General features: G+C 51.4%; 1 protein-coding gene and 1 long non-coding RNA gene across 2 annotated transcripts; both read left to right on the top strand.

The window, feature by feature from the left end:
- The first annotated feature begins 22074 nt into the window (after positions 1-22074).
- SMIM43 (small integral membrane protein 43) lies at positions 22075-22263 on the top strand. The gene has a single exon (XM_070414170.1). It carries the CDS (start codon positions 22075-22077, stop codon positions 22261-22263), a length of 189 nt encoding a protein of 62 aa, XP_070270271.1.
- A 330-nt stretch (positions 22264-22593) lies between these two features.
- LOC139010036 (uncharacterized) lies at positions 22594-26309 on the top strand. Its single transcript, XR_011471469.1, has 3 exons — positions 22594-22739; positions 23095-23235; positions 24360-26309. It is a non-coding gene; the product is annotated as an uncharacterized lncRNA (long non-coding RNA).
- The last annotated feature ends 1086 nt before the right edge of the window (positions 26310-27395 follow it).

The raw sequence follows: 27395 nt of genomic DNA, 5'->3' as shown, positions 1-27395 counted from the left end.
CCTTTGAGTGATATGCCTGTACCCAGCAGATACCTCAACATTGAGAGGATGGCACCCCTGGCATTAGAGTCCAGGAGGATGTAACTTCCGTCTTGCTAGAAGATTCCCTTGTGGCTTTGATGAAGCAAGTTGCTATGTTGGGGGGCCCACCTGGCAAGGAACTAAGGGTGACCCCCAGCCATCAGCCATGTAGGTACTGAGGCCCACGATCCACAGCCCACACGGAATTGAGTGCAGCCAATGTCACACAGGGGAGTTCGGAGACAGCCTTCCAAGTTGAACTTCCAGGTGAGACCCAGCGGCAGCGGACACCTTCCCCTGCGGCCTGCCAAGAGGCCCATCAGCAGACCCGGCAGCTGCGCCTGGCTCCTGGCTCAGACACAGATGGTGCGTGTGTGTTGTTTTCGCTGCTGAGAAGCAGTGGGCAGCGAGCGCAGTCTCCAGCACCAGCTCAGCTCTTTGGGGGCTGCATTATTTCTGGAGTTCTCACTTCACTGGCCTATTCCCAGCTTGTTGTCAGTGCAAAGAAAATCTCCGTTCGCATTCCTGCACCTCCGAATCCATCAGAACGCTGCTAAAATCTCTTGGGAAGGAATTGGCAGCACATTAAAATGCCAGATGGGTAACACTGAAGTGTGCTTTCTTTAGTGACCAGGAAACTTAAATGGCCTCTAGGAGGTTGCCCGAAAGAGAAAAAGTATTTGTATCTCAGGGATCTTGCCGTAGTTGAGTGCTGCCGGGCTGGAACTGTAATTTCTACCCCTGGGAGTGTAAAATGCAGGAGAAATGACTTCTAACGCTCGAATGGAAAAGCCTGGAGCAACTTCGCTTTTCCTTTTAAAAAAATAAAACAAAACACCACAAACTGAGCCTGCAAGTAGTTTGTTGAAAGTCGTTAAACAAAATTCCATTCAGCAATGGGCTTTTTAAATCTGATCTGATAGCGTTATCTACGGGAAGAATGCCTATCGGAATCTCAGTTATGAGTACTTATCTGTAAACAGAAATACCCGGTGTTGATTAAAAGCGGACCAAAAGGAAGATTGACATGAATAGAGATTATAGATTATGGCTGATGGTGCCGTTTTTCTTTATTGTTTCTGATGTTACTGATAAAGATCACATTGTGTAACGAGTAAAAATCTGTAAGAGTCCAGTCACTTCTGTAAGTATTTCCTGTGAACCCACTATGTGCCGGGACAGTGCAGTCAACAAAAGGGCCGGAGTCCTTGAAGCTTATGTTGTAGAGACGGTGGAGGACAGTGATCTACAGAGAAGCAACGACTGACGCCTGGCTGTGATGAGCGATACAGAGGAGAGCCAAGCCAGGCGGTGAGAGGGGCAGGAGGTCCCTGTGCGGACGGCACAATCCGGGAGGAGCCAGTCGGATGAGCACACCTGGGAAGGGGGCTGAAGGGTTGAGTAAGTGGACTTGAGGGTTCAGAGCGATCACCGATGTTGGGAGCCATTATAAATCACATATACATCTCCAGTTTACAGCATAATAGGTTTATGGCCCCTCCAAGCCAACTCCCGGTTTGGCCTGGAGTTAAAGGATAACATACCCTCACCCTTAGCACAAACCTGCTACATCTCCGCTGATAAGCTGCTACATCTCAGCTGATAAGCGCATAGCTGTGACATTCCAGAGCCTTTGTTACATCCTTAATGAGAGGCTTATCCCATGGACCCCCCTTTGCCCACCAACATAAATACTACCCGCTGTAAGAATAAAATTGAGGCTTGATCAGAACTTTGTCTTGCCTCCACTTCTTCGCGTCTCCTATCCTCTCATTCCTTTGCAGGATTTGGTGCGGTGTACCCACGATGCGTGCCCTGCAGGTCGGGGCATAAACTGGCGCCCAACGCGGTCTCCGCTCTCCAATCCTCCTCAGGAACGTTCACCTTTTGTCCGGCCGGACGTCCCCTTGGCGCCACTGGGATCGCCCTGTGAGTCAGCCTGCTTTTTCCCTGGTCGCCGCTCTGCTTACCCGCTCTGCGAGTCAGACCTGTTGCTTTGGTAAGTGAACGCATTCATTTTGGATAGGCATTCTCTTCCCTCATTGTCTCCCCCCTTGTCTCCTGCCTCTAGTCCACTTTGAGCACTCTCTTGTCGTTTCGGGGAAGAGTGAAAGGTACCCGATTTCGGCGGAGAGAACTCCGAATCACTCAGGCTTGTCCCTTGGTTTCGTTCCACGTGGTTGACTCCTTCCAAAAACCCTGCGTTCACCTTGTCTTAGTGGTCTTTCTGAGAAAGTGGGGACTCCAGCTGAGACTCTGAAGTAAGTGTTTTTGCCTACTTTAAAGCTTAAACCGTCCACCCAAAATTAGAAGTAATCCAGTAAGAACTTGTGTCACTGTTACTCCGGGAAAACTCCTTGCCTACTTAAAAACGTAAGCCGTCCACCTTGTGAGCACTCATGGGGTGCCTGACTCCCGACTGGTGAATGCCTGAGGGTCCTAGCAGGTTACCTGCCTCACAAGGGTCCGAGTTGGCGGATTATACCAACCGGCTGTTTACGTAGGAGGAGTGGGCTGCGGAAGCAGCTCCGAGGAGGGCACTTGAAAACAAGTTTCGATCTGGGGAGCTCTGATCTAGGGGTCCGAGTTGGCGGATTATACCAACCGGTTGCTTACGTAGGAAAACACACCTGTGGCATAAACAGGACTGAAGTAGTCTCAGCAGAGAATTTCAACATCCAGACCTATGACACGTGAACAGGGGCCTCTCTTTTGAGGTGGCGGTTGGCATCTTCCTCGCTGGTTCGTCTCCTTGTCGACTCCTGGGCTGACCTGGTACGGGGTTTATACGTCCCGGAGGCTTACGTGGAAGAGGCTAAGACATGGGTCAGGCTTTGAGTTCTCATGACCTGTTTCTTTAAGGACTCAGGGAGTCCCTCAAGGCGCGAAGATTTAGGGTTAAAAAGAAAGATTTAAAAGGCTTCTTACAGGACTCAGGGAGTCCCTCAAGGTGTGAGGATTTAGGGTTAAAAAGATTCAAAAGGCTTCTTACAGGACTCAGGGAGTCCCTCAAGGTGTGAGGATTTAGGGTTAAAAAGAAAGATTTAAAAGGCTTCTTTACTTTAGAACATCTTATGACAACCAAACTTTGGCTAAGATAACCTTGGGTGTTAGCCATGACTTTAGAAAGCAAAATAGGAAAAAATTTAAAATGTCTTCTTCTATTAAGCATGACTTTGGGAACAAATACGCCATCTAAGTCATTTGCTAAAACTTCCCCCAAAGCAGGATGAGTAGGGGAAAGGAAAAAGGAACACATGGCGATCCTATATGGACGCCTCCTCCCCAGTATTCAAATTTAAAATTTCCTTCTCATAATTAAAAAAGTTTTACGAAATTTAGAAAATGCGTCTGGGATTTCTGTTCACGTGTAAAGAGAAAAGCTGGCTTAAAACTAATGCGCGCAACTGTCCTGTTTTTGGACATTTAGATAGAGTTTTGAGCTAAAAATCTCTTTACAAATGTACAGAATAAAACCCAAGACTGATTATTTCCTAAGAAAAATGGCATATTTGAGCCAGGGAAGAAATGCAGGCTGGTTCTAGCAATAAGATTGGTATATTTCCCTAATAAAGAGTGATTTTTGAAATGTTAATAAAGCCTGTTCCAAAGTTAATCTTAAAAGCCTCAAAGAAATTTAGTAAAATTGTTTGTTATAGAAAAGTTACCAAAATAACTGCCTTAAAATAATAATCTAGATTTGAATCTCAAGAATTATTGATCTATATTAATTATAAAAATCTAAGTAGCCCGGTAAAAAAACCGGCCCTTTGTTAATTGAAAAGGCTGGCCAAAACATTTCTAATGAGAAAAGGGGCTAGTTGCTTCCCACCTGTAGCAAATTCTTAAAGAATGTGGTCAATTTACATCTGATTAATTCAGGCTAGCCCAAACCTGTTCTTCCAGGGAAAACAGCCCCCCCCTTACTCCCCCAGGCCAATATTGAAACTTCCCACCGACAAGCTAGGGGCAGGAAGCAATGTAGCTACAACCTTGTTTGTTGGCCTTCCTCAGAGGAAAAATTATGGTCGTTTTAAAATCAAAGGCTGGGCCAGGCCTGCCTTGCCAGCCTCAAGTGTGGTTTTCCAAATCTGCTGTGAAATTTTGGTGGTCTTTCAAGTTGGATTTCAAAACTATAATCAAGGAATGACTTTGGGACATTTCATGGGCCCTGAAATGTTTTCAAAAGTTTATTCTCTCTTCTTAAAGGTTTTTTAATAAAGCCAATTTAATATACTTGAAATCACATAGAAAGCTTTATCAAATATAAATTAATAAATATATTTTAAGTTTTTGCCTCTGAGAAAGGGCAAAACAAGTAATTTTGTTTAATATTTCTTAAAATACAGCAGTGGAATTTTAAGATGTAATTTGAAATAACAAAAGCTCCTCGCCGCTGCATTTTAAATTAGGCTGGAGGTGGGGCAGCAGTTGTCCCTTGTGAATCAAAAGTTTACTAAATACTAAATTTACTTGTTACATTTGTTGCTTGTGTGAGAAAGAAAAGCTGTCTGGAAGGAAATAAACAGGTTTCCTTCAGATGCCTAACTAAAATTAAAAATCAATATATTGGGCCTCAAAAGCTAAATTAAATAATTTGTGTTTTGTCTCCTTAAACAAAGTTTATGTAAATTTACCCAAAAACTAATACCAGAGATTTAATTAAGGTCATTTACTGTCCATAACTTAGGACAAGTAAAGTTAAAAGAATAAATGCTATTTCAAACTGACTTAAAATTGGCAAATTGGGTTAAATGGATATTCAGGGGAACTTAGTTGTCACCTATTAAAAGATAAACTTTTACAATTTTTATATAAGACCTCCATCATTATACCAAAAAATACTACGCAGGAACCAATTCCTGGAGCTTTAACTGTTTTTACTGATGGGTCATCAAATGAGAAAGCTGTCTATCATACTATAAATTCTGACAGAATCAGGGAAGCCCTAGTTCAGAACCAAATTGAAGAATTCATTAGAAACATGTATCCTCCCCTCCACTATCACCCTTTAGCCTTACCTAGATCACGAGGAGTAGATCTAGACACCCAAACCTCTGATATCTTAAAAGCCACACTCCGTGCTTTAAATGCCTCCAATCCATCCCTTGCAGAAGACTGTTGGCTATGCGTGACCCTAGGTACACCTATGCCCCTTGTCATTCCAGATGACATCAGTAACATCACTTCTAGTAATAATTGTACCCTCAGTTTGCCCTTTAGAACTCAACCTGTTGCATTCAACTTTTCCTCATGCCTACAAAAACTCCCCCAGAATAATAGTTATGATCTAGATGTAGGCTTCGTTAGCTTTGTTAATTGCTCTCCCGTTCACAATCACAGTTCCTCCCTTTGCCCCGCTCCTGGACGAGTGTTTGTATGTGGAGGTAATATGGCCTATACAGCTCTACCTTTAAACTGGACAGGATTATGTGTTCAGGCTAGTATTCTCCCTGACATTGACATCATTCCAGGGGGAGAACCTGTCCCCCTACCCAGCCTTGATTACATTGCTGGACGCAGTAAGCGGGCTGTCTAATTTATTCCCCTACTTATAAGACTGGGGGTCTCTGGAGCTGTGGCCTCTGGCACAGCTGGATTAGGAACCGCATTACATACTTATAATAGATTATTTAATCAATTAATTAATGATGTTCAGGCTCTTTCAGGTACTATCAATGATCTCCAAGACCAAATTGACTCCCTAGCAGAAGTAGTTTTACAAAATAGAAGAGGATTAGATTTACTTACAGCAGAGCAGGGAGGAATATGTTTAGCCCTACAGGAACGCTGCTGTTTTTATGCCAACAAATCTGGAATCGTCCGAGACAAGATAAGAAAACTCCAGGAAGATCTGGTTAAAAGGCGAAGAGAGCTGTTCGAAAACCCCCTTTGGAGCGGACTCAATGGCCTACTCCCCTACCTGCTTCCTGCACTTGGCCCCCTTGTCAGCTTACTGTTAATAGTAACCTTTGGTCCATGGGCTTTTAAGAAACTGACAAGTTTTGTCAAACAGCAAATTGATAGCATCCTGGCCAAACCCATTCAGGTTCACTACCACCGTTTAACTACTATAGACCGAGAATGTGATTGTGATTGCCAGAGCTCCCTCCCCACGGGGACAGCATAAAGCCAGAGGAATGCTTACCTACACTCTATATAGAGGTATGGTATGGGTACCGTCTGGGTGCAGGGCAAAGCACTGCAAGGGAAGGTCAAAACAGAAAATCAAAATTTTCTCGACCGCCTCTGGATTTCTCTGTGAGCACACCTGGTTTGCATAGAGGTTGGTATCCATACATATATAATTGTTGGCTCTGCCTCTCCTCCCCAAAAGATACCAAGAGCCACCAGAGGTGAGATCTGCTGATCTCATGGGAGGAACCAGGTCACTACTCCCCCAGTCGGTTAATGCCCACCCTTAACTAAATGGTAAGGGAGGAATTGTTGGGAGCCATTATAAATCACATATACATCTCCAGTTTACAGCATAATAGGTTTATGGCCCCTCCAAGCCAACTCCCGGTTTGGCCTGGAGTTAAAGGATAACATACCCTCACCCTTAGCACAAACCTGCTACATCTCCGCTGATAAGCTGCTACATCTCAGCTGATAAGCGCATAGCTGTGACATTCCAGAGCCTTTGTTACATCCTTAATGAGAGGCTTATCCCATGGACCCCCCTTTGCCCACCAACATAAATACTACCCGCTGTAAGAATAAAATTGAGGCTTGATCAGAACTTTGTCTTGCCTCCACTTCTTCGCGTCTCCTATCCTCTCATTCCTTTGCAGGATTTGGTGCGGTGTACCCACGATGCGTGCCCTGCAGGTCGGGGCACACCGAGGCTGTGAGCAAGGTGACTGGAGGCAATAGGTGACTTCTTGAGGTTCTTTGGCGAACGCTTGTCACACCTGCACGTGGTCTCATGAGTGGAAATTTAATGGATGAAGAGGCCGGGCTTGGCTCAGATTCCAGCTCTGCAGTGTGCTAGCTGGGTGGCCTCGGGCAAGTTGTAAACCTCTCGGAAAAGAAATAAAAAATGAACAGGCCTCAGCCCATATTTAGCAATAATAAACAGTACTGTTCTTACTGAGTCTCCTCTATTACAATACTCTTTTTTAAAATATGTTTTTATTGATTTCAGAGAGGAAAGGACACGGGGGAGAGAGAGAGAGAGAGAGAGTAACATCAATGATGAGAGAGAATCATTGACCGGCTGCCTCCTGCACGCCCCCTGCTGTGTCGAGTCCACAACCCAGGCCTGTGCCCTTGACCAGAATTGAACCAGGGACCCTTCAGTCTGCAAGCCAACAGGCCAACGATCTATCCATTGAGCCAAACTGACTAGGGTTCTATTACGATATTCTTTTATTTTATTTTATCTTATTTTATTTTATTAACAGAGGAAGGGAGAGGGAGAGGGATAGAGAGTTAGAAACATCAATGAGAGAGAAACATCGATTCAGCCACCTCCTGCACACCCCCTACTGGGAATGTGCCTGCAACATGCCCTTGACTGGAACTGAACCTGGGACCCTTCAGTCCGCAGACTGACGCTCTATCCACTGAGCCAAACCAGTTAGGGCACGATAGTCAACACATGTCACTCTCCAGAGACACAACAGCATGCTTTTATACATGCGAGAGCTGTGTAGTCCTCAGATGTGCAAACTCCATGTCCTAAGTCGCTTTCCTGGCCTGTAGGGAACTTTCAGCACAGGAGCCAGACACAGCCTCCCAGGCACATTAGGCATAACGTGCATCATTAAAGAGACGGTGGAGGACAGAGATCTATAGAATGCCACGTATTTTTTAAAATGTGATTTCGTAGGGGATCATGCAGGGGCTTTGAAATCAGACAGCCACGGTGAGGGGGATCCTGGCCTGGAGCCTGAGGTGTTGGGCCTATCACTCATCTCTCTAAATGAGCTGTGAGAGCTGACACTCATCCCAGCCCTTCTCTGGGATGCTTATATGCGTTAGCGCAGTTAATCTTCACAACCCCTGTACAAGGTAGGTTCTGTCTTCATCATCCCCATTTTACAGCTGAGCAACACGAGGCAGAGAGCCCGTGGCTGCCTCAACATCACACAGCCGTGTAAGCGACAGTGTCAGAACCTGACCGGATGCTGCCTGGTGCTTCTTGATGATAACAGTTTCTGCCTCAGGTAGCACGACATTGAAAGAGGAGGCCATAAGCCCTCAGCGTAGTGCGAGACACAAAGAGCTCCGTCAATATTTGGTGAATGATTGACTATGCAAAGTGTTGTAAATTATGTCATTGTAAATCGAATACCTGCATACTATTACGGCTAAATAGTTCAATTATTTTCCACCTTTTTAGGGTCCCTGTCTTCCATCAGCCCTGTAAGCCCATTAGTCTAATGACCTGTTAATAACCTATTTTTTTTTTTTTACATATATTTTATTGATTTTTTACAGACAGGAAGGGAGAGAGATAGAGAGTTAGAAACATCGATGAGAGAGAAACATCGATCGAGCTGCCTCCTGCACATCTCCTACTGGGGATGTGCCCGCAACCCAGATACATGCCCTTGACCGGAATCGAACCTGGGACCTTTCAGTCCGCAGGCCGACGCTCTATCCACTGAGCCAAACCAGTTTCGGCAGTTAATAACCTATTTTGATAGGACATTGGATTACCTGCCAAAATGTGTTTGTACCGCGCCCATGCTGGCTCCTGCTGGTCACCTCTTACATCTCTAAGTGCTCACAGACCACCTGTGGGGGAGCTGGTGGAGGATTTTGCTGGCAAGCTCATCTTCTCATTCTTTGCTTTTTTAGAATTTGGGGAGCTCCCAGCCCTCTTCCGGATGGGAACCTGGCTCACGTTACTGGTGATGGAGATCATTAGAAATAGTCTGCACAGTTTCAGATTTTTATTAAAGTAATAGGTTGATTACATTGTACTCACAGAGCATTTGAATCATACAACTCGCAACCCCTATTTCAAGCCCATAACTGTGACAAATTGTGGGGTTGATCCAAGATAAAATAAGATTACTCATCAGTTAGAAGAAATTTAGCTAGAATATGAGTCACACAATCTCACGTTGTTCTGTCCAAGTAAGTTCTATTTCTTTTAACTAAACCATATGTTTTAAAGAATAAAAAAAAAGTGAAGTGTAAAATTTTTATACATTGAAACCCTTAACCAATCAGACCTTTTATACATTTGCATTTCTGAGTTATACTTGAACTTTGAAATAGGTCTGTCATTTTCTTTGCAATAAACCTTTCCAACTGCATTTTTCCTTAAGTAACTTTTGATCACTTAAATATACAAGGAAATTAAGCTATGCATATTTTTATTTTGTTCTCTGTCTAGATTAGTGATGGCGAACCTATGACACGTGTGTCAGAGGTGACACGCGAACTCATTTTTTTTGGTCGATTTTTCTTTGTTAAATGGCATTTAAATATATAAAATAAATATCCAAAATATACGTCTTTGTTTTACTGTGGTTGCAAATATCAAAAAATTTCTATATGTGACACGGCACCAGAGTTAAGTTAGGGTTTTTCAAAATGCTGACACGCCGAGCCCAAAAGGTTGGCCATCACTGGTCTAGATGGTTTGTCTAAAGCAAAGCTAGTAGTAAAAGTTCTGAAATATTAAAATGCATAGTCCATGATCTTAAATTTTCCAAGGTCAATTGAGTTGTTAGGGAATGAGAATTAAACTTTATGACTTCATTTGGTCAAGTTAGCATTTCCTCTATAACTTACATTTAAATGATAATTTTACATCCCACTAGGAGGTTTCGGAGCAGGGTCCCTCTGAAGTGGATTTAGCCAACGTCACAGAACCTGAAGTCGCCCCTCCCTGTCCTCTCTCCTCTTTGCACCTGGCATGGTGGGGGCAGCGGGTGAGCGGCAAAGGGTGGGCGGAAAGAAAGAAGACAGCAAGCAGACCTGGGTGGGTCTCAGAGGAACACTAACCTGCTATGTGAGGCTTAAAGTCTGTGCACGTGTGTGAGCATGTCCGTGTGTCTGCATGTTTGTGGACTTTAGATGCACTTACGCCTCCTTGTTCTCGGAAACCATAATTGGGTCTCTTACTTGACTTTTAAACATCATTTGACATCATTTGTCTGATTGCGATGCTTCCCCTGCGACTTCACGACCTTCCTGGAATGCTCCTCTCCCTGGAGTCGGTGACCCGATTCCCCCGATCTGTTTCCCATGTGGCCATTCCTTTTCCGTCCCTTTTGGGGACCTTCCTCAGTTCATCTCGTAAGTGTCCGAGTTTCATGAGATTCTGACCCAGAAAGTGTCTCTTTATCTCGCTGGTTCCTCACTGCCACGGCTTTAATGGCCCGCTGTGTGCCGATGACTCCCCAGTGTCCTGTGCCAGCCCAGGCCCTTCTGGACTCTGGGTGTCTCCGTGCTCTGTGGGCCTTGCAAACTCACTCCTACCTTTCTCCCCCAATGCCTCCTTCCTTGTGTTCCTTCTGGTGAACAGAAACCCCGTGGTCAGCCAGCCAGGCCATCATTCCTGATGACTTTGTCACCACACCCCTCCCCCCCGCATGAATCACCACGTCCAGTGGAGGCCACCGACTAACCCCTCAGCCACTGACTAACTCCAGTCCCATCGCCATGGCCACAATCCACGTCACCATCGTCTTCTGTGCATGATTGTGTCAGCCTCCCAGCCTCCATTCATCTTCCACGTTATGTGTGATGCTCCTAAAACACACACCTAACCGCGCTGCTTTACATGCAACCTTCTGTGACTCGCCATGGCTTTTCGGATAAATGACAAACTCTCCCCCATGGTTTACAGGGCCTCATGTGACCCAGTCCCTGTTGATGTCCCAGTTGCATCTGCAAACACTCCCGTCCCCATCTACTCTTCAGCCTCATTGAAGAATCTTCAGTGACTCAAAGGCTCCAGGTTCTCTCTCACCTCCAGGCATGCTTTGGGGTTCTCCCCCAGCCTTTCCCCGCATTTTCTGTCTGGCCAACTCCTAACCATTCGTCACGCGCTCAGAGAGAGCAGGGAGTCTTTCCCGAGACCTCAGACTGGCGAGGGCCCTGTGCTCCCGGGGCACCTGGGGCAGACACTGCGGGCCCGCTGGCCTGGCCGTGTCTCTGCAGGGTCCAGGGGAGGATCTCCGTGCGTCGCCGTTACCCACAGCCCATGGCAGGTGCTCGGTGGTAATACTGACACAGGAGAGCGAGCAGGAATGGGACGGAGATGAGCCTGTGTGTCTGCAGCCTCAGGCCTGGCCACGTCACCGCACTGTCACCTTGCGTCCCTACTGCGTCCCAGGCGCTGTCCAAAGCAGCTTCCAGACACTTAATTTTTTCAAAAATCCCAAGTAGATGAGGATTTTGATTCTTGGGTAAATACATTCATTAACTTGCCAAACTTCAGCCACTTATTTATTTAAATAGGGTTTTTTAAAAATTGATTTCAGAGAGGAAGGGAGATGGAGAGATGGAAACATCAGTGGTGAGAATCACTGGTCAGCTGCATCCTGCACGCCTCACTCTGCGGATGGAGCCCACACCCGGGCATGTGTCCTGAACAGGAATTGAACCACAGCCTCCAGATTCAGAGGTCGACCCTTGGCCACAGAGCCACACTGGCCGGGCAAGTTCAGCTCTTTATTAACAAGATGCTTTCCCCTCTCTGGTAGGGGAGCCGTGAGTATACACTGTGTCTAACAACGTAGGTCATTGATCATGTTTTGCAAAAAAAAGGTACCAGTAAAACAACTACCACAGCCTTCCGACTGGAGCCTCAGGTTCTCTGAAACAAACCACCAAACACCTTCAGCCTCTAAATTAGAAAGTCATTTTACCTCACATCCTTGTTACGAGAAAACTGTCCAACAAAATTCTTTTCCAGAACCTTTGCCAACATTATATAGATTATGTAAAACTTCAGTGAAACTACCCTCCTTTATGCAAAATAGCTCAAAGCCGTCCTGAGAAGGACAGATGGTGTTTTCGTCGTCTGCACGCAGATGAAGGACACCACAGTCAGCCAAGGCACCCGGAGCAGCGGCACCATCACTCCAGGCTGCTGCCGCCAGCGCATCAGGAAATGCGTTCAGCCCTGGCCGTAGCCCAGCTGGTTAGAGCGTCATCCTGCTACACCAAGGTTCCAGGTTCGAGCCCAGTCAGGCATGTACAAGAATCAGCCAATCCTATATAATAAAAGTCTAATATGCTAATGATATGCTAAGGCCGCTCAACTGCTCGCTATGAATTGCACTGACCCCCAGGAGGCAGACAATCGACTGGTCGACCAGTTGCTATGACATGCACTGACCACCAGGGGGAAGACACTCCGACCAGTAGGTTAGCTTGCTGCTGGGGTCTGGCCAATCGGGACTGAGCAAGACAGGCCAAACACACCCTGGAGCTCTCCTGCAGTCCCTCCCTGGCTGGCCAGCCTCCTGTGTCCCTCCCCGGCCCCGATTGTGCACTGGTGGGGTCCCTCAGCCTGGCCTGCGCCCTCACACAATCCGGGCTGAAGGACCCCCTCCCTGAGTGCCCGAATTCCGTGCACTGGGCCTCTAGTGAATGCATAAATGAGTGGAACAACAAATCGATGTTTCTCTCTGAAATCAATCAATGAAAAAAATGCTCATACTTAAAAAAAAAAAAGGTGTTCAGAATTGGGAAACTTGCAGAATCCAAACAGCCACACAGCGTGTTTAGCCGTCCAACGTGTATTTCACAGGCTGCTCAGTGCCTGTTTTTCCACAAGAGAGTCAATATTTTGGTAATTGGGTTTCAGAAGGCAGTTTGGAACTACTTTTCACAGAGATGTGTCTGTTGATGGCTTTATATTTTTATTTTTTAAAAGGAGTTATTTTTTTATGTTTTTATTGGTTTCAGAGAGAGGAAGGGAGAGGGAGAGAGAGATAGAAACATCATTGATGAGAGAATCATCGATTGGCTGCCTCCTGCATGCCCCTACTTCGGATGAGTCAGCAATCCCAGCATGTGTCCTGACCGGGAATCGTTGATGTTCAACCACTGAGCCACACCAGCTGGGCTGTTGGTGGTTTTAAATGGCAACACTTTCAGCTTTGTCCTAGAGTTCTACAAGGCAGCTGATTAACTTTGTGTAAAAGAAAGCACAGGAAAGAATTATATAAAACTTAAACCAGTGAACGTATCTGAGTGGTAGAAGTTTCCCCTCTTTGTGGAAATGCTATCTGTGGCGTAGATAAAAATCAAGGAGAAATACTAGGTCCGCCTAGCCACTCAACCTGGGGGAGCGAGAGGGGAGGCAGACTCCACCTTCGGTTCCTGTCTATCTGGACTCAGAAAGCAGCCCTGGCCCGGCCAGTGTGGCTCAGTAGTTGAGTGTCAACCTGTGAACCAACAGGTCACTGGTTCGATTCCTGGGCAGGGCACATGCCTGGGTTCCGGGCTCGATCCCTAGTCGGGGCATGCAGGAGGCGGCAGCCGATTGATGATGTTTCTCATCAATGTTTCTACCTTCCTATTCCTCTCCCTTCCTCTCTAAAAAGCAATTAAAAAAATAAATAAATAAAGCAGATCGGCAGGAGGTGGCTTCACCTGGGGCCAGTCCCCTTAGGCCAGTGGTTCTCAACCTTCCTAACGCCGCAACCCTTTAATACAGTTCCTCATGTTGTGGTGACCCCCAATTTCATTGTTACAAATGGAACATAATGAAAGCATAGTGATTAATCACAAAAACAATATGTCATTACATATGTGTTTTCCGATGGTCTTAGGCGACCCCTGTGAAAAGGTCCTTCGACCCCCAAAGGGGTCGTGACCCACAGGTTGAGAACCGCTGCCTTAGGCCATGACGGCTGTTTTGGCTCAGGACTGTGACACCAGTTAAGAACTGCTCACTTGGTGAGCCCAAACGGTGCCAGCCCTGTGCTCAGTAGCACATGGTCTGCCGGGTCCCTAGGAGCGGACCCCACGGATAGAAGCAGGAGGCAGGGGCTGCGTTCCTCCTCCTCCCCACCCTGTGGGTGTCCCAGGCCCAGGAAGAACCAAACCTGGACAGCTGGAGGGAGGCAGGAAGCTTGGGAGCAGAGCCAGTGTCAGACCCCATCTGGGGGAGCAGAGCCGTGTTGGCAGTGGCATTGGGAGTGCCAGGTCCTGCAGAGCCGCCAACACAATAGAGGACTGGGGGGAGTGGGGGGCGGCAGACGGGGACAATGAAAGTGCATGTCCCAGGAGGGCTGGGAAGGGAGTCCCGAGAAGCCCACAGAGATGTGACAGCGGGTGCCTGCGTGGTGGGAGGGTCTGCACTCAGCCATGACGTGGTGAGGTGAGTGGGCCTGAGGACTGTGTCCGACACCAGTGACCAAGGCAGGCTTTGTCCGAGCCCCTGAGCCCACCGGGAGGTTTGGAGACCGGGACAGGGCTCCTCGCCTCTCTGACACGACAGTCTGGACGCAAAGAAGCCACCGTTAGACTAGCCAGGCTCTGGGCTGACTTCGGGGCCGAAGACACTTCTTGGGTTCCAGGGGGACATGTTGGTAGAACCCCAGGGACCTCAGGCGGATGGAATAGCCCCATGAGGCAGACCTGCCCCCTCAGCGAGAACGTGGCTAAGTGGGAGCGGGCCTCCCGAAAGAGGGATGAGTTTCAATAGTTAGCAGGTGGCTCCTGACCTGCAGTTCACTAACCCAGCTCGCCACCCTCCATGCGGACCTGCCCTGACGCCCGGCTCACGGCACCTCCATCGCTTACTCCCCAGCCCTCCTGGCAAAGGCATGGCTCCACCCTTGGCCTTCCTGGCTGCCCCATAGAAGACACCGACCAGAAGGCCTTTCTCTTGGCTTCATCTTCCAGGCCCATGCCATTCTGCTAGTTTAGGTCACTGTGATACACACAGTATTAAGCCGTGTAGCCCTTTTCCACATTCTGCCGGGTAATCGTTATCTATGTCTTTGGTCTCTGCATGCAGTCTTTCCTACACAGAAGGTGACAGGTCCTCACACGCGTCTTTTCCTGCTGGTATTCCCTCTGATGCATGAAGGGAGAGGTGTGGGCCGTGCAGAGTTCACACCAAGGGTTTGCGTTTTCTTGGTGCCTGAGGCAGTCCATGTGCAGTCAGACCTTCACCCTGCCTGCTGTGTGAGAGAGTCTGGAGGTGGTTTTGACCGTGACTCATCTTAGACCACCTGTTTGACCCCTCTCATCATAGTTTTACCAACATGCTTTCCAGATCAAGATTTTTATTATTTAACAGTGAAACCAACCCGTCCCGAAATCACTACTGTATTATGTCTCTCCCCGCACCCCCCCCAAGTCTTCTGAAATGTAACAAGAAAGTGTATCTGAAGGAAGCGTGTTGATGTAATTAAGTTTGAAAATAGCTCCTAGCGGGTCTTTGGACTCAGAGTGAGCGCATCTTCGAGAGCAATTCAGGAAGCCGAGCTCGCGTCTCTCGCGTTGTTGGAACTGAATGTGTGCATTTTGCAGGAAGCACTTGGTTCCTAAGTGAAGGCTGTACTTGGGGTCAGATTAGATCGTGTAGGTCAGTGGTTCTCAGCCTTGGCTGCACATCAGAATCACCTGGGAATCTTTTTAAAATCCTGATTTCTGGGCCTCACCCTCCGGAAATTCTGTTTCTTTGTGACTCATGTTGTGGCCCCACCCCATCACGAAGAAACAGAATTTCCGGAGGATGAGGCCCAGAAATCGGGATTTTAAAAAGATTCCCAGGTGATTCTGATGTGCAGCCAAGGTTGAGAACCGCTGGTGCAGGTGAAAGGGCCCTGGTAATTGGTCCACAAACAGATGTCATTCGTATCATTAGTTTCCAAGAAGCGTCCTGGTGACGCCAAACTGCCAACCCACAGGAAACAGGGAGCAGCCTTCCTGGTTAGAAAGAAGGTGCAGGAGGGAGCAGGTGAAAGGGCGAGGGCTAGGCCCTCCACCTTGCCCCAGGGTGAGGGCTAGGCCCTCCACCTTGCCCCAGGGTAAGGGCTACGCCCTCCACCTTGCCCCAGGGTAAGTGCTCCATCTTACCTTGGCCACATGCTTGGCAGGGAGCTTCTTCCCGGAGGTCTAGGCCTCTGCTAGCCACACCCAGGAACAAGACACCGACTTGTGCCTGGCCAATCGGCAGAGCACAGTCCTTTCTCCTCCCCTTCCTCCAACTCCCCCTATATAACCGGTCTCCACACAGAGTTATCTCTCTCTCTCTGCTTCCTGTCGCTGCGTCGGCAAGATGGGGGAGCCGAGCTAGCGCGAATAAAGACTCTTATGCTTTTGCATCGGACTGGTGGCTCCCTATTGTGGTTTCTTGGGGATCCTGAAATCTGGGCATAACAGCAGGGTGAGGCCAAGGACTGTTCTTTGGAGAGCCGACCGCCCATACCCACCATCGCGGCGCATGGATGAAAACAGAGAGACGGAGAGAGAGAAGCCTGTCTGTAGGTCCTGTGTGCATTGTTTTACATTTTAAACGTTTTATTTCCAATTCAATTCTGTTGATTTTAAGAAACATTTACAAACATTGACTGGGATAGTTGGGGTCCTATCACATACACTTTGTACCTTGCGCCCCTAGACACTCCCTTGGGCCGATGAGTGATTCCAGCCAAGGGCGCAGATGGAGGCAGGTGTGTGTGTGTGTGTGGGGGGGGGGGGGGGGGGGCGGGGGGGGGTGCGGCGGGGGGGGGGGGGGGGGTGAAAGCAAGCAAGCACTCTGGGTGCACCTCAGGATGTTTTTATCACAGTCCCCCTGAAAGCTTTTTGACAAACTGTTCCTTTCAAAATGCTTTAAATTGACAGCTAAACATTTTTATTAGAAATTTAAATAGCAGCAAAGGATGTGGTTACGGCATATTGCAAGGATCTGTTTTATCATCGCAATGGTATAAGGACCACAGTGATTGAACTCAACCTTTTAAAACATCAGTAAACAAGCCCCTCCCCAACACTCAGGAACTTCATGCTGTTCCTTTCTCTCTCTCTCTCTCTCTCTCTCTCTCTCTCTCTCTCTCCCCTCCCGTCTCTGTCCCGCTCTCCCATAGCGTCTTACCTCATGCACGGGCTTCAAGCTTTAGTCTATAACTGGCACCTTCTCCTGCTTCTCCACCTCAGACGTGTGTTCGCTAACCATATGCGTGAAGCAGTGTTCTGGGTGGACTTAGACGTACGTAATATACACTTGATTAGAAAAGTGTTGCCGAAACCAGTTTGGCTCAGTGGATAGAGTGTCGGCCTGCGGACTGAAAGGTCCCGGGTTCGATTCCGGTCAACGGCATGTACCTGGGTTGCGGGCACATCCCCGGTAGGGAGATGTGCAGGAGGCAGCTGATCGATGTTTCTCTCTCATCGATGTTTCTAACTCTCTATCCCTTTCCCTTCCTCTCTGTAAAAAATCAACAAAATATATTTTTTAAAAAAAGAGAAGCGTAATTATGTATTTGAAAGACAGTTATTCTATGCCTGTTGGTTGGCACAAATACCAGAGCGATACCCAGAGGCGGCACAGAGCAGGATGTACCGGAGCCTCCCCGCCGGGAGCCCGCAGCGGAGCCCCGAGACCTGCTGCTGCTGCTGTGCCGCGGGAGGCTCGGTGGGCGCTGGCTTCGCCAGCGGTGCGGGTACCTTGAGTTGTGAAATAATACTGAGAATCGCGGTGAGCGTTTATTCCGCGCCGGCAATGTTCCCGGCTCTTTACATGTGTCAGGCTGTTGACCCTCACAACAGCCCAGCGTGGAGGGAACTGTCATGACCTCCATTGTGCAGACGAGGTCCTTGGGTCACAGCTGAGGTCACTGAGGTCACACGCTGGAGGCGTGCAGCCCGCGGCCGCGCGTTTGACGTGCTTGGTGTAGAGGAAGACGTTTTCATGTAATAGTTCCCTGAAGAAACAGGGGTATTTCATCCCGAATGTACTCCACCAGCTGGAGAGCATAATTTTGACATCTTTTCAAGGCTTATTTCACAATTTAATGTTATGCTATTTTAAAAATTTTTTAGTGTGTAGCATGGCTTCAGAAACACACTGGCACTATGCACGCATTACTCTTCAGACATGATTACCGACAGTCCATCATGGAATGATGGGCAAACAGCTGTCCTCTACGTTAATATTCTGCTGGTGTTGAAGCTGGAAGCAGGGTTGTCGCATGTTTTTCTTAGCGGAGTAAGTCTGCAGACCTCATTAGAGAAGAGCATGGCTACTGAACAGGGCACCTAATGCCCTGGCATTGCAATACAGTCGTGAAGTAATCATTGTGACGTTCAGGGAGGTATAAAACAGTGGATTGTCAAGTGCTTGATAGCAAAAACACTCAGTCTCTTAGGATGAAATAATCTTTAAGGTAAGATCAATCTGTGTTCAAAATTAGATGGGAACCACCAAAGCCTTTCCCTGGGCGGGGAGAAGAAAGCTTCGTTTTAAGCCTGTGCCGTGAGCTTGACTTAGTCTGAAAGAGAAGACAGGCAGGGAGAATTTGATAAATCTACTGGTAAAAGCTAGCGCAGGTTGGGGCTTGGGTTTCCTGCACACAAAGAAAGCGAAGGAGCCCGGCTGGTGTGGCTCAGTGGTTGAGTGTCCACTTATGACCCAGGAGGTTACGGTTGACTCCTGGTCAAGGGCACAGGCCCGGGTTGTGGGCTCGATCCCCAGTGTGGGGCGTGCAGGAGGCAGCCAATCCATGATTCTCTCTCATCATTGATGTTTCTCTCTCTCTCCCTCTGCCTTCCTCTCTGAAATCAATAAAAACATATTTTTAAGGAAGAAAGTAAAGGAGGGGAAATCATACCTTTGTTGGGGAGAAGAACACCTGGCGTTGTTCCCAGGGCCTGTGGGAGCAGCTGGTGGACACTGGTTTGCACGGAGGTCTACACTGGCTTTCCTGCCGCCCTTCCAGGACTTCTGTGGGGCCGAGTCCTGCTGGGGAGTCCTTTCCCTAGAGGAACCGTGTTCTGCTGAGTTGGGCTTCCCTGTTTGCTTCCTCAAAGGGAGCCGAGTGGTGGCTGCGGGGGGGGGGGGGGGGGGCAGGGGTCGCCTGAGCTTCGTTTCGGGTGCCAGAGGCCCTTCCCCAGCAAACTGCTTCCCTAAGAAGATGCTCTGGGTCCCAGCCAACCGTCCTTATGGCAGCTGGGAGCCCCCACCCCCGCTGTCTCCCTCTCCCCCCCGTCCTGGCTTTGACGGTGACACTGAGAAATCATTTGGGTTTTGGGACCAGGAGGGATGTGGAGATAATTGCGTTTACTCTCCTAATCTAGGGAACCGAAGCACAGGGAAGTCAGAGCCACGCCGGCGTCACAGGGCTCCTGCTGCAGTGGACGGGGACCCCCGGCCTCTCCCGCTTCTGCCAGCGGCCTTCCCACACCCCAGGGCAGGGGAGAAACCCGGGGAAGAGGGGGAAACATCATTCCGGCAAACACAGCGCAGGGTCGGCAAAAGGATGAACCTGACAGGTGGCTGTTTGCCTCTCGAGACAGACTTTATTTTTCATCCGACAAAATGCATGAGGCAGACGGAAATGAAGCACAGTAACCTCCGTCTTGTGTAAAAAACTGCTGTTTGAAATTGTAACCCTGCTATTCTGGCTTCTGTAAACGCTTGCTTGCTTAAATAATAGGGAAAATAAGACCACTCCCATCCAGAGAGGCCGTAAACTCTGCCCCAGACAGAACTGTCAGTGCTGGCACCAGGCCAGGCCTTGAGATACGGTCTCACCGCCCTGTCCCAGCTCACAGGCCTTCCTCCTCAGAAGGCCCGGAAGTCTCGTTCCAAATTTGGGAGACAAAGAGCTGAAAAAAGTATAAATAGGGAAGACTTCCACCATGTCGGGGCCCAGAATTTGACAGAGACACTCTACTCTGAGCCCGCTAGCGCTAGCGTAATAATAAAAGACTACAAATTAATTTGGCTTATTGGTTAAGGCATCTTCTGATTTACAATAAAACAAAAACACCGAGAACCAGAAAATATGCAGGTGGCAGGTGCTGAGTTTTGTATCATGGCTGCGTGTTCGTCTCTTCTCTGAGTGGACCTGCCCACACGGGGCTAACTGGACTGTTCCCAGGAAAGGCGCTGGGAACACGGAGGGCTTGTCTATGCCCCATCCTCCCCCAGTGAAATGCCAACTTGTGAGGTCTGGTGGCCCCACAATATTCCATCGTACGTGTACGCCACTCATCAATGCCCTTCTCTTATTTTGAGTCAAACCGGGGCTTTCCGGTATGATCCACAACAGTAAGTAGCCAACTTTGGTGGTGGATTTAGGAAGGCACACACTCCCTCCTGCAGAGTTGAAATCTGCTCACGGAAGAAAGCCACCTGCTGTTGAGTACGAGAAACACTCCTCCTCGGGGTTCCTGTATTTACAGGGCCAACTCCCAGTGGCTAAGGTGTGGGTTTGGTGTTACTGCCTCCGTCAAACGACATATTGGAGGCCCACTGTCATGAATATGGTTGGAATCTACAACAGAAACTCCTGGTGAGAGATCTAAGGCCTTTGTCATCCTCCATAAGCCAGTGAATGGCTGCGCCCAGCCCCCTGGCCTCCACGCCCGCTGTCTAAAGCCACTCTGCATTGCCCAGGGGTCCTCCGGAACCTGCCCCCGAAGTCCTGCCTCAGAGAGGCTGCTGTCTGGGAGAGGCATTCTGTCCACCATCCTCTCCTCACAGCGGATAGGGACACGAACACCAAGATGGTCGGCACCATGGAGGCAGCGAGATCCAACGCATTTCTAGGAATTCCAAGGCTGTGGACTGTGAACCAGCCGTGAATGGAGCGCCCGTCTTCTCCCAGGACCCGGAGCGCCGTGACGGAGAACGTCAGGGTGTCTGTGAGACCAGTGGCACCAGAACCTTCGTGTCCTGAGCTTGTCTTTCCTGGTCACGGAGGGGTGGGGGTGGGTGGGGGTGGGGACTAAGTGGTGCCATTGCAGCGATCCCTGAGGAATGGAGGCGAAGCTGTGTGGCCCAGGCGCTCGGGCTCTGCGGTGGGGCTTCGTGGGGCTCGCATCACTCTCCAGGTGCCTCCAGGGGAGCTGTGACTGCCCCTGCGCCCCCAGGCTGTTTCTCCACCCACCGGGCGGTGGCATGAATACTGTTGTGGTAGCGGCTTTGATGGGCAGCGTCCAGCCTGGCTCCTGCAGTGACCAGGCGGCTGTGTGACTCAGGACATTGGGGAGGGGGCGGGGGCGGCGGGAGCAGCTGCAGCTTTGCCTGGTTCTGGTGGGCGACTTCTCGAGGAAGCAGCCCTGCGTGACAGCGCCCAAACAGCCGGGGAAGGGGGGGCTCCCCCAGGGAACCGCCGGCAGCCGGCGCTGCTCCCCAGTCCTGCAAATGGGTCCTCGGGCTCCAGACCACTGGGCCCCGCTGACGTCTGTCCCTTCCTGGGACACCCCAAGCCAGAATCGCCACCGAGTGCCCCAAACTCTTACCGCAGAAACGGGGCGGGGGGGGGGGGGGGGTGACCAGCGTTGATGTTTTAAGCCACCAAGTTCAGGGTGACTGGTGACACAGCAAAGGGTAAGTTCAGGGTGACTGGTGACACAGCTTCCTCTTTCGGAGCCGCCCTTTGCTGGCCACGGGCCACCGTCATGGACAGAGAGGCGCCAGGGCCTGGAAGGAGCGCTCAGTTGTTTGCAGTTGTGTTTGGTTTTGCTTCCATCAAATAAATTGAATTTCAAGCCAACCTTGGAAGCCGGTACAACCAGCCTTTGGAAATGCGCTTTGCCGCTAATGCGCCTAGAAGAGTGCGCTCCGGGGGAGCCCTCTGCTGCCGGCATCGCCCGGCCTCGGGGAGAGCGGGGGTGGGGGGGACCCCACTGGACGCCGGGGGTGGATGTGAATGAAGGTTACTTGCAAACACCAGCTCGGCACCCCTGGGAGGCCGGGCCGGGGCCTCTCCTCCGGCGCCCCCGCCCGCGAAGCCCGACGTCCCCAGGAGCCCGGGAGGGGCTGGGAGCGCGGGGCCGGCATCGCACCAGCTCGCGGGTCCGTCCCGCGCGGCCGGAGGAGGCGGAGGGGGAGCCCCGCGCCCCGCGCGCCCGCGGCACCTGGCGGAGCGCACGGCGCCGCCCGCGCGCAGGATGGAGTGGGAGCTCAACTTCCTGCTCTACCTGGCGCTCTTCTTCTTCCTGCTCTTCCTGCTCTTCCTCCTGCTCTTCCTGCTCATCCAGCAGCTGATGAACTCGGCGGCCGGCACGGCCGGGGCGCTGCAGCCCGGGCGCCCCTCGCTGCGCGAGCCTTGGGGCGTCCCCCGCGAGCAGGAGATGTGACCTGCGCCCCGGACCGGCGGGCGAGGGCGGGCTGCGGGCTGCGGGCGCCGCCGGGTCCCGGACTCTGCGCTCGGCCGCCGGGTCCCGGGGCCTGCGCCTGCCGCGGGCAGGTCCGTTCCCGCGCCGGGTGGGGGCGGTGGGGGGCGGGCCGCTCCGGCTGCTCTGCTCGGTGCGGGCGGCGGGTGCGCGGTCCGGGCGGGCGCTGTGCCGAGGGGTGGACCGGGCATCTCCGTTTGGCGGGGCGCGGAGCGATGCCTTTGGAGCCGAGATGGCTTTGGGCACCTGCCCGCTCTTCCTCCAGGTCCAACTGGAAGGAAGCTTGTGCCCACGGGGCGGGGAGCAGCCAGAGAGTTCAGTGCAGCCACCTCCCAACGAAGTCAAACGTCCATCTAGTATCCAGGCTACAGAAGGAATGTGGTTCGGGGGCAGCAGGCAGGGGAAGCATCTCCAGCGCGGCTTTCCCCTCCGGGCGCTGGGTGGGTGTAAACGGGGCGAGGCCCGCGGTGCTGGGAGAGGGGCGTCAGTGGCCGGTTTCTATGGGGATCCTGTCCTCCCCTTGGTCCCTACTCCTGTTCTAGCCGCCAGCCCATTGGTGCCTGGGTGCCGCGGCGGGTTAGAGCCTGGAGGCCGAGCACAGGGAGTGCACAGGGCTGCCGAGGAGGCTGGCGCACTGCGGGGCCACAGGAGCAGGTCCCGGGCAGCCGGGCTGTCCCTCCGGGTGCAGGACAGAGCATTTGGGAAGGTTCGGCGGGAGGGGTGGACAGCCCTCCAGTGCGCCCTGGGCACCCTCCGAGCATTGTTCATTTGGGAAATGACCACTTCCTCTTACAGAGGCCTTTTCCTCGAGTTCTGTGGTCTCGCTCCAGAGCCAAGCTGCTGCCTGGGCAGGTGCACCCAGGACCAAGCCTCAGTTACAGCCGGTGACCCGGGAACCTGCACCGAAGGGTGGGAACCACCCGTTTTCCTCCAATGGTAAGCGGGGCCGGGGGTGGGGGTGGGGGCGTGGAGGTGAATCACACTGGTTTCCCTGTGTCCCTTTGTTGTCGCTACACACTTAGGAAGACCAGGGTCTAAAGAAGTGAGAGGTCAGGATGGAGGAGAGAGGTCAGGGTGGAGATGAGAGGTCAGGGTGGAGGAGAGAGGTCAGGGTGGAGGAGAGAGATCAGGGTGGAGGAGAGAGGTCAGGATGGAGGAGAGAGGTCAGGGTGGAGGAGAGAAGTCACGGTGGAGGAGAGAAGTCAGGGTGGAGTGAGTTTAGCCCTGTCTCTCGGCTGGTGCTGCTGATGCAGTTTCCTACGCAAGGACTGGTTGCCTTTCTCTCTGTGCCCGGCGCCCCTCTATTCCGCCCTGTAATCTAATTCATTAACCACTCAGTGCCCACCTACCCACCCTCACCAGGAGCCGGCCCCGTACTCTGGGAGGCCGGGTTCCTGGCTTTGCTCTCAGAGCTGGGCGCCAGGTCTCCTGTCTTGCTTTTGAAACTCTGACTCCTGCCTAGGAGCCGCCTTTTCCTAGTATTTTTTCAATCATTGTTTTTCCAAAACCCAACGTAGACTGGTTAGAACTACTCTTCAACTCACATTTTGCTACCTGTATGCTCTCTCCACGGAAAGCTCTGACCCCCAGGAGGGTCTCGCTCCAGGCTGCACGGTGGCGGCTCCGCCCTGGCCACGCCCTGGCCTCAGTCTTTCACTCACTCACTTGCCTCAGCTCAGGCTAAGCCAGGACCCCGGAACAGAGGTGTGTAGGCAGAGGGTGAGAGAGGTCACGGCCACAGCGTGTTCCCAATGCATAAGGGAGCGTGTCCCGCCGCGTCCCACATGAACGCTGCGCCTGTATGAAGACGGTGCACATACGAGCTCCGGACTGAGACCTCCGCAGAGTCAGGCACGGTTCACATGGCTGCTCATTATATCGTGTACCCCAGTCATAGAGACCCCTATGCTTTATTTCCAATAAAAGGTTTTCAGCAATGGTAGAAGCTGAGTTGAATTTCTTGCATTATAATATAAGGAAATGGGCCGTAATTCGATCATTCTGTAATGCTAGCAGTTTCTTTCAAGTGTTCTTCTGTCATGGCTGTTTCTGCGTTCCAGCTGCTTGAAATGACTCCACATCTTACCAGGGTGACCTTGGGTGCTCACCGATCACCAGATTTGTGAGTGCAGCGAACCGCAGTTCTCCGTGAAAGGACCCCCTCTGCGTTGACACCACTTGCACACCTGCAGGATCTACATTGTCCGGTGGAGTGGGGTCCGGTCGGGACTGCAGATGTGGGCTCCTGCTGCAGGCGCAGGACTGACGCCGTCAGGTGCGACTCCCCCGGAGTCACCGGAGCGCCGCGCTGGCTTTCCCGGGTGCAGTGCCGGGACCTGTGCTTGCTTCCCTTGCAGGTGGGCGCCTGGACGTAGGTGAGTGGGCAATCTGCAGCCTGGCTTTCATGTTTCCAGCTTTGACTGCACACGTGCAATCGTTACATGGTTTAAATGGACAAATTTTCAACCTTGTGAACATTTGAACCATTTAGGACCGTGGGGAAGGCTTGCTTTTCTGCCTCATGCCTGCCCAGCGAGGGATGGTTGAACACTGTGGTGCTATGTGTGCCTGGGAAGTATCTGCTGGGCTTTGTTTCTAACTAGAGGCCCAGTGCACGAAATTTGTGCACTGGGGGGGGGGGGGTGTCCCTCAGCCTAGCCTGCACCCTCTTCAATCTGGGACCCCTTGGGGGATGTCCGACTGCCGGTTTAAACTGGCAGTCGGACATCCCTCTCACAGTCTGGGACTGCTGGCTCCTAACCACTTGTCTGCTTGCCTGCCTGATTGCCCCAAACTGCTTCTGCCTGCCAGCCTGATCACCCCCTAGCCCAGGGGTGGGCAAACTTTTTTACTCGACGGCCACAATGGGTTCTTAAACTGGACCGGAGGCCGGAACAAAAGCATGGATGGAGTGTTTGTGTGAACTAATATACATTCAAAGTAAACATCATTACATAAAAGGGTACGGTCTTTTTTTTTTTTTTTTAGTTTTATTCATTTCAAACGGGCCGTAGTTTGCCCATGGCTGCCCTAGCCATTCCCCTGCTGGACTAATTGACACGTAACTGCTCCCCTGATGGCCTGATCGCCCCCAACTGCCCTCCCCTGCTGGCCATCTTGTAACGACATGGGGGGCGGCAATCTTGTGACAATGTGGGGTGGCCATTTTGTGACAACATGGGGCGGCCATCTTATGATAATGCAAGGGCGTGAGGGTCAAATTACATATTACCTCTTTTTTTTAAATATATTTTATTGATCTTTTACAGAGAGGAAGGGAGAGGGATAGAGAGTTAGAAACATCAATGTGAGAGAAACATCGATCAGCTGCCTCCTGCAAACTCCCCACTGGGGATGTGCCAGCAACCAAGGTACATGCCCTTGACCAGAATCGAACCTGGGACCCTTGAGTCCGCAGGCTGACGCTCTATCCACTGAGCCAAACTGGCCAGGGCCATATTACCTCTTTATTATATAGGATGTTCACAGCTCCTCTGAGGTGCTTAGTGAAGCTAAATCCTCAGTTAAAACTCCGCGATCATGCAGAGTCACTGCCAGGCGTGTGTGTCGCACACGAGGGGGAAGTCGAGGTGCAGAGGTTGGCCTTGGTTTGTTTGTTCGTGGGAGTCAGCGAAACGAATTCTCAGTTCTCCATTCCGTACACCGTTTGCACAAAGTGCATGAAGCTGTACAGGAAACGGCGGTCCACGAGTGGTCTGAGTGGGGAGCATGTTACCGGCAGGCGTTGGGGTGAGCGCCGGGCAGACCTGAGTGTGAGAGTCACCAGGACGCAACAGGCACCGGAACAAGCTTCCTGCGGGACTGGGACACGCTCCGCCTGCTGCCCTCCACAGCAGCTACTTGACGTAACCAGCCGAGTGTCTCCTCCAGCTTGGGCTGTGGACGCCGGTCGGTTCGAGGTCACATGTGCTGCGCTCCGGCTGCGTTGCCAGGGCCCTGGAGTCACCTGCACGCACTGGCTGCGCAGGTCCTCCCGGGAGGCGCCTTCGACTTGCAGGTGGAGGTCTCTCTTTCCTCGTGGGCGCCAAGGTGGATTGCTCTCCCGGAGGCCCCGGACTGAGCAGGGGCTCCGTCTCTCCTCTGGAAACGAGGAGTCGGGGAGCCACGCGGTGTCGCTTCAGCTCACCGACGTCAGGCCAAGGTGGCCCCTGAGGCTCCTGCTTCTCCTTTGGGCCCAGCTGCCTTAGCTTCCATCTCCCGGGCCAGACCGTGTCCGTGGCGTCTGCAAAGCTGCCTGAGAAATGGAGGGTTTGTAGCTGGACACAGAACTGCCTTCTACAAAAACCTTAGTCCTCTTTTTTTATTTATTTTTTAAAGGTTTTCAAAATTGATTTTTAGAGAGAGGAAGGGAGAGGCAGAGCGCGCGAGAGAAGCAGCAGTGTGAGAGCAGAACGCGGATTGGCTGCTCCTGCACACCCCCCACGGGGGATGGCACCAGCAACCCTTCGATGCATGGATCGGTGCCCAACCACTGAGCCACACTGGCCCGAGCCTTGATAAGGAAGGTGATGGTGGATCAGGGGTGCACAGCTCACAGTCTGTGCCTGGCCACGGAATGCAGTTGTAAAGGAGCATAACGTTTGACAGCCGGCAACGCTCCCAGCACTGAGGCTCCGCTCAGAGCGTGCGCGGGGAAGACGCCCTCGCCTGCTCTCCAGCGTCGCTGCCGGGGCTCCCAGCCAGCGCACTGCCCACCCAGGGCTTCTGGGGGCGGGCCTGGGGACCCGCGGATGTGGGCATCACCTCCTCATAGAGCCTGGGGTGGAGAGCCCCCCGTCTCCCCCTGCCCTGGGCCACTCCCCCATCCCCTTCACTTACCTCTGCTCCAGTTTTCCCAACAGATTTGGGGAGGAGTCTGGCCGGTGTAGCCGACCCCCATACAAGGACCCTCCCTTCACCACAGGGGAGGGTGTTCTATGTAAAAAAAGCTACTTTACCCCCGTCTGTGGCCCTTCGCCAGCCCGGGGCTATTCTGGGAGAAAAGTGGCTGCTCAGAGCTGCTTCCACACGCAGCCCACACGCTGGCTGCACGAAGGGAGAAGAATCCCTTCCCACCACCAGCACGGCCACAGCTT

This window comes from Myotis yumanensis, unplaced genomic scaffold (assembly GCF_028538775.1).
Source record: "Myotis yumanensis isolate MYYU_CA2020_CCGP unplaced genomic scaffold, mMyoYum1.0.hap1 SCAF_5, whole genome shotgun sequence".
Classification (NCBI taxonomy): Eukaryota; Metazoa; Chordata; class Mammalia; order Chiroptera; family Vespertilionidae; genus Myotis; species Myotis yumanensis.
This window is presented reverse-complemented; position numbering and strand designations above follow the sequence as displayed.

Coding starts and splice junctions, on each gene's coding strand:
- SMIM43 (XM_070414170.1), top strand. CDS start 22,075: ATGGAGTGGGAGCTCAACTTCCTGCTCTACCTGGCGCTCTTCTTCTTC.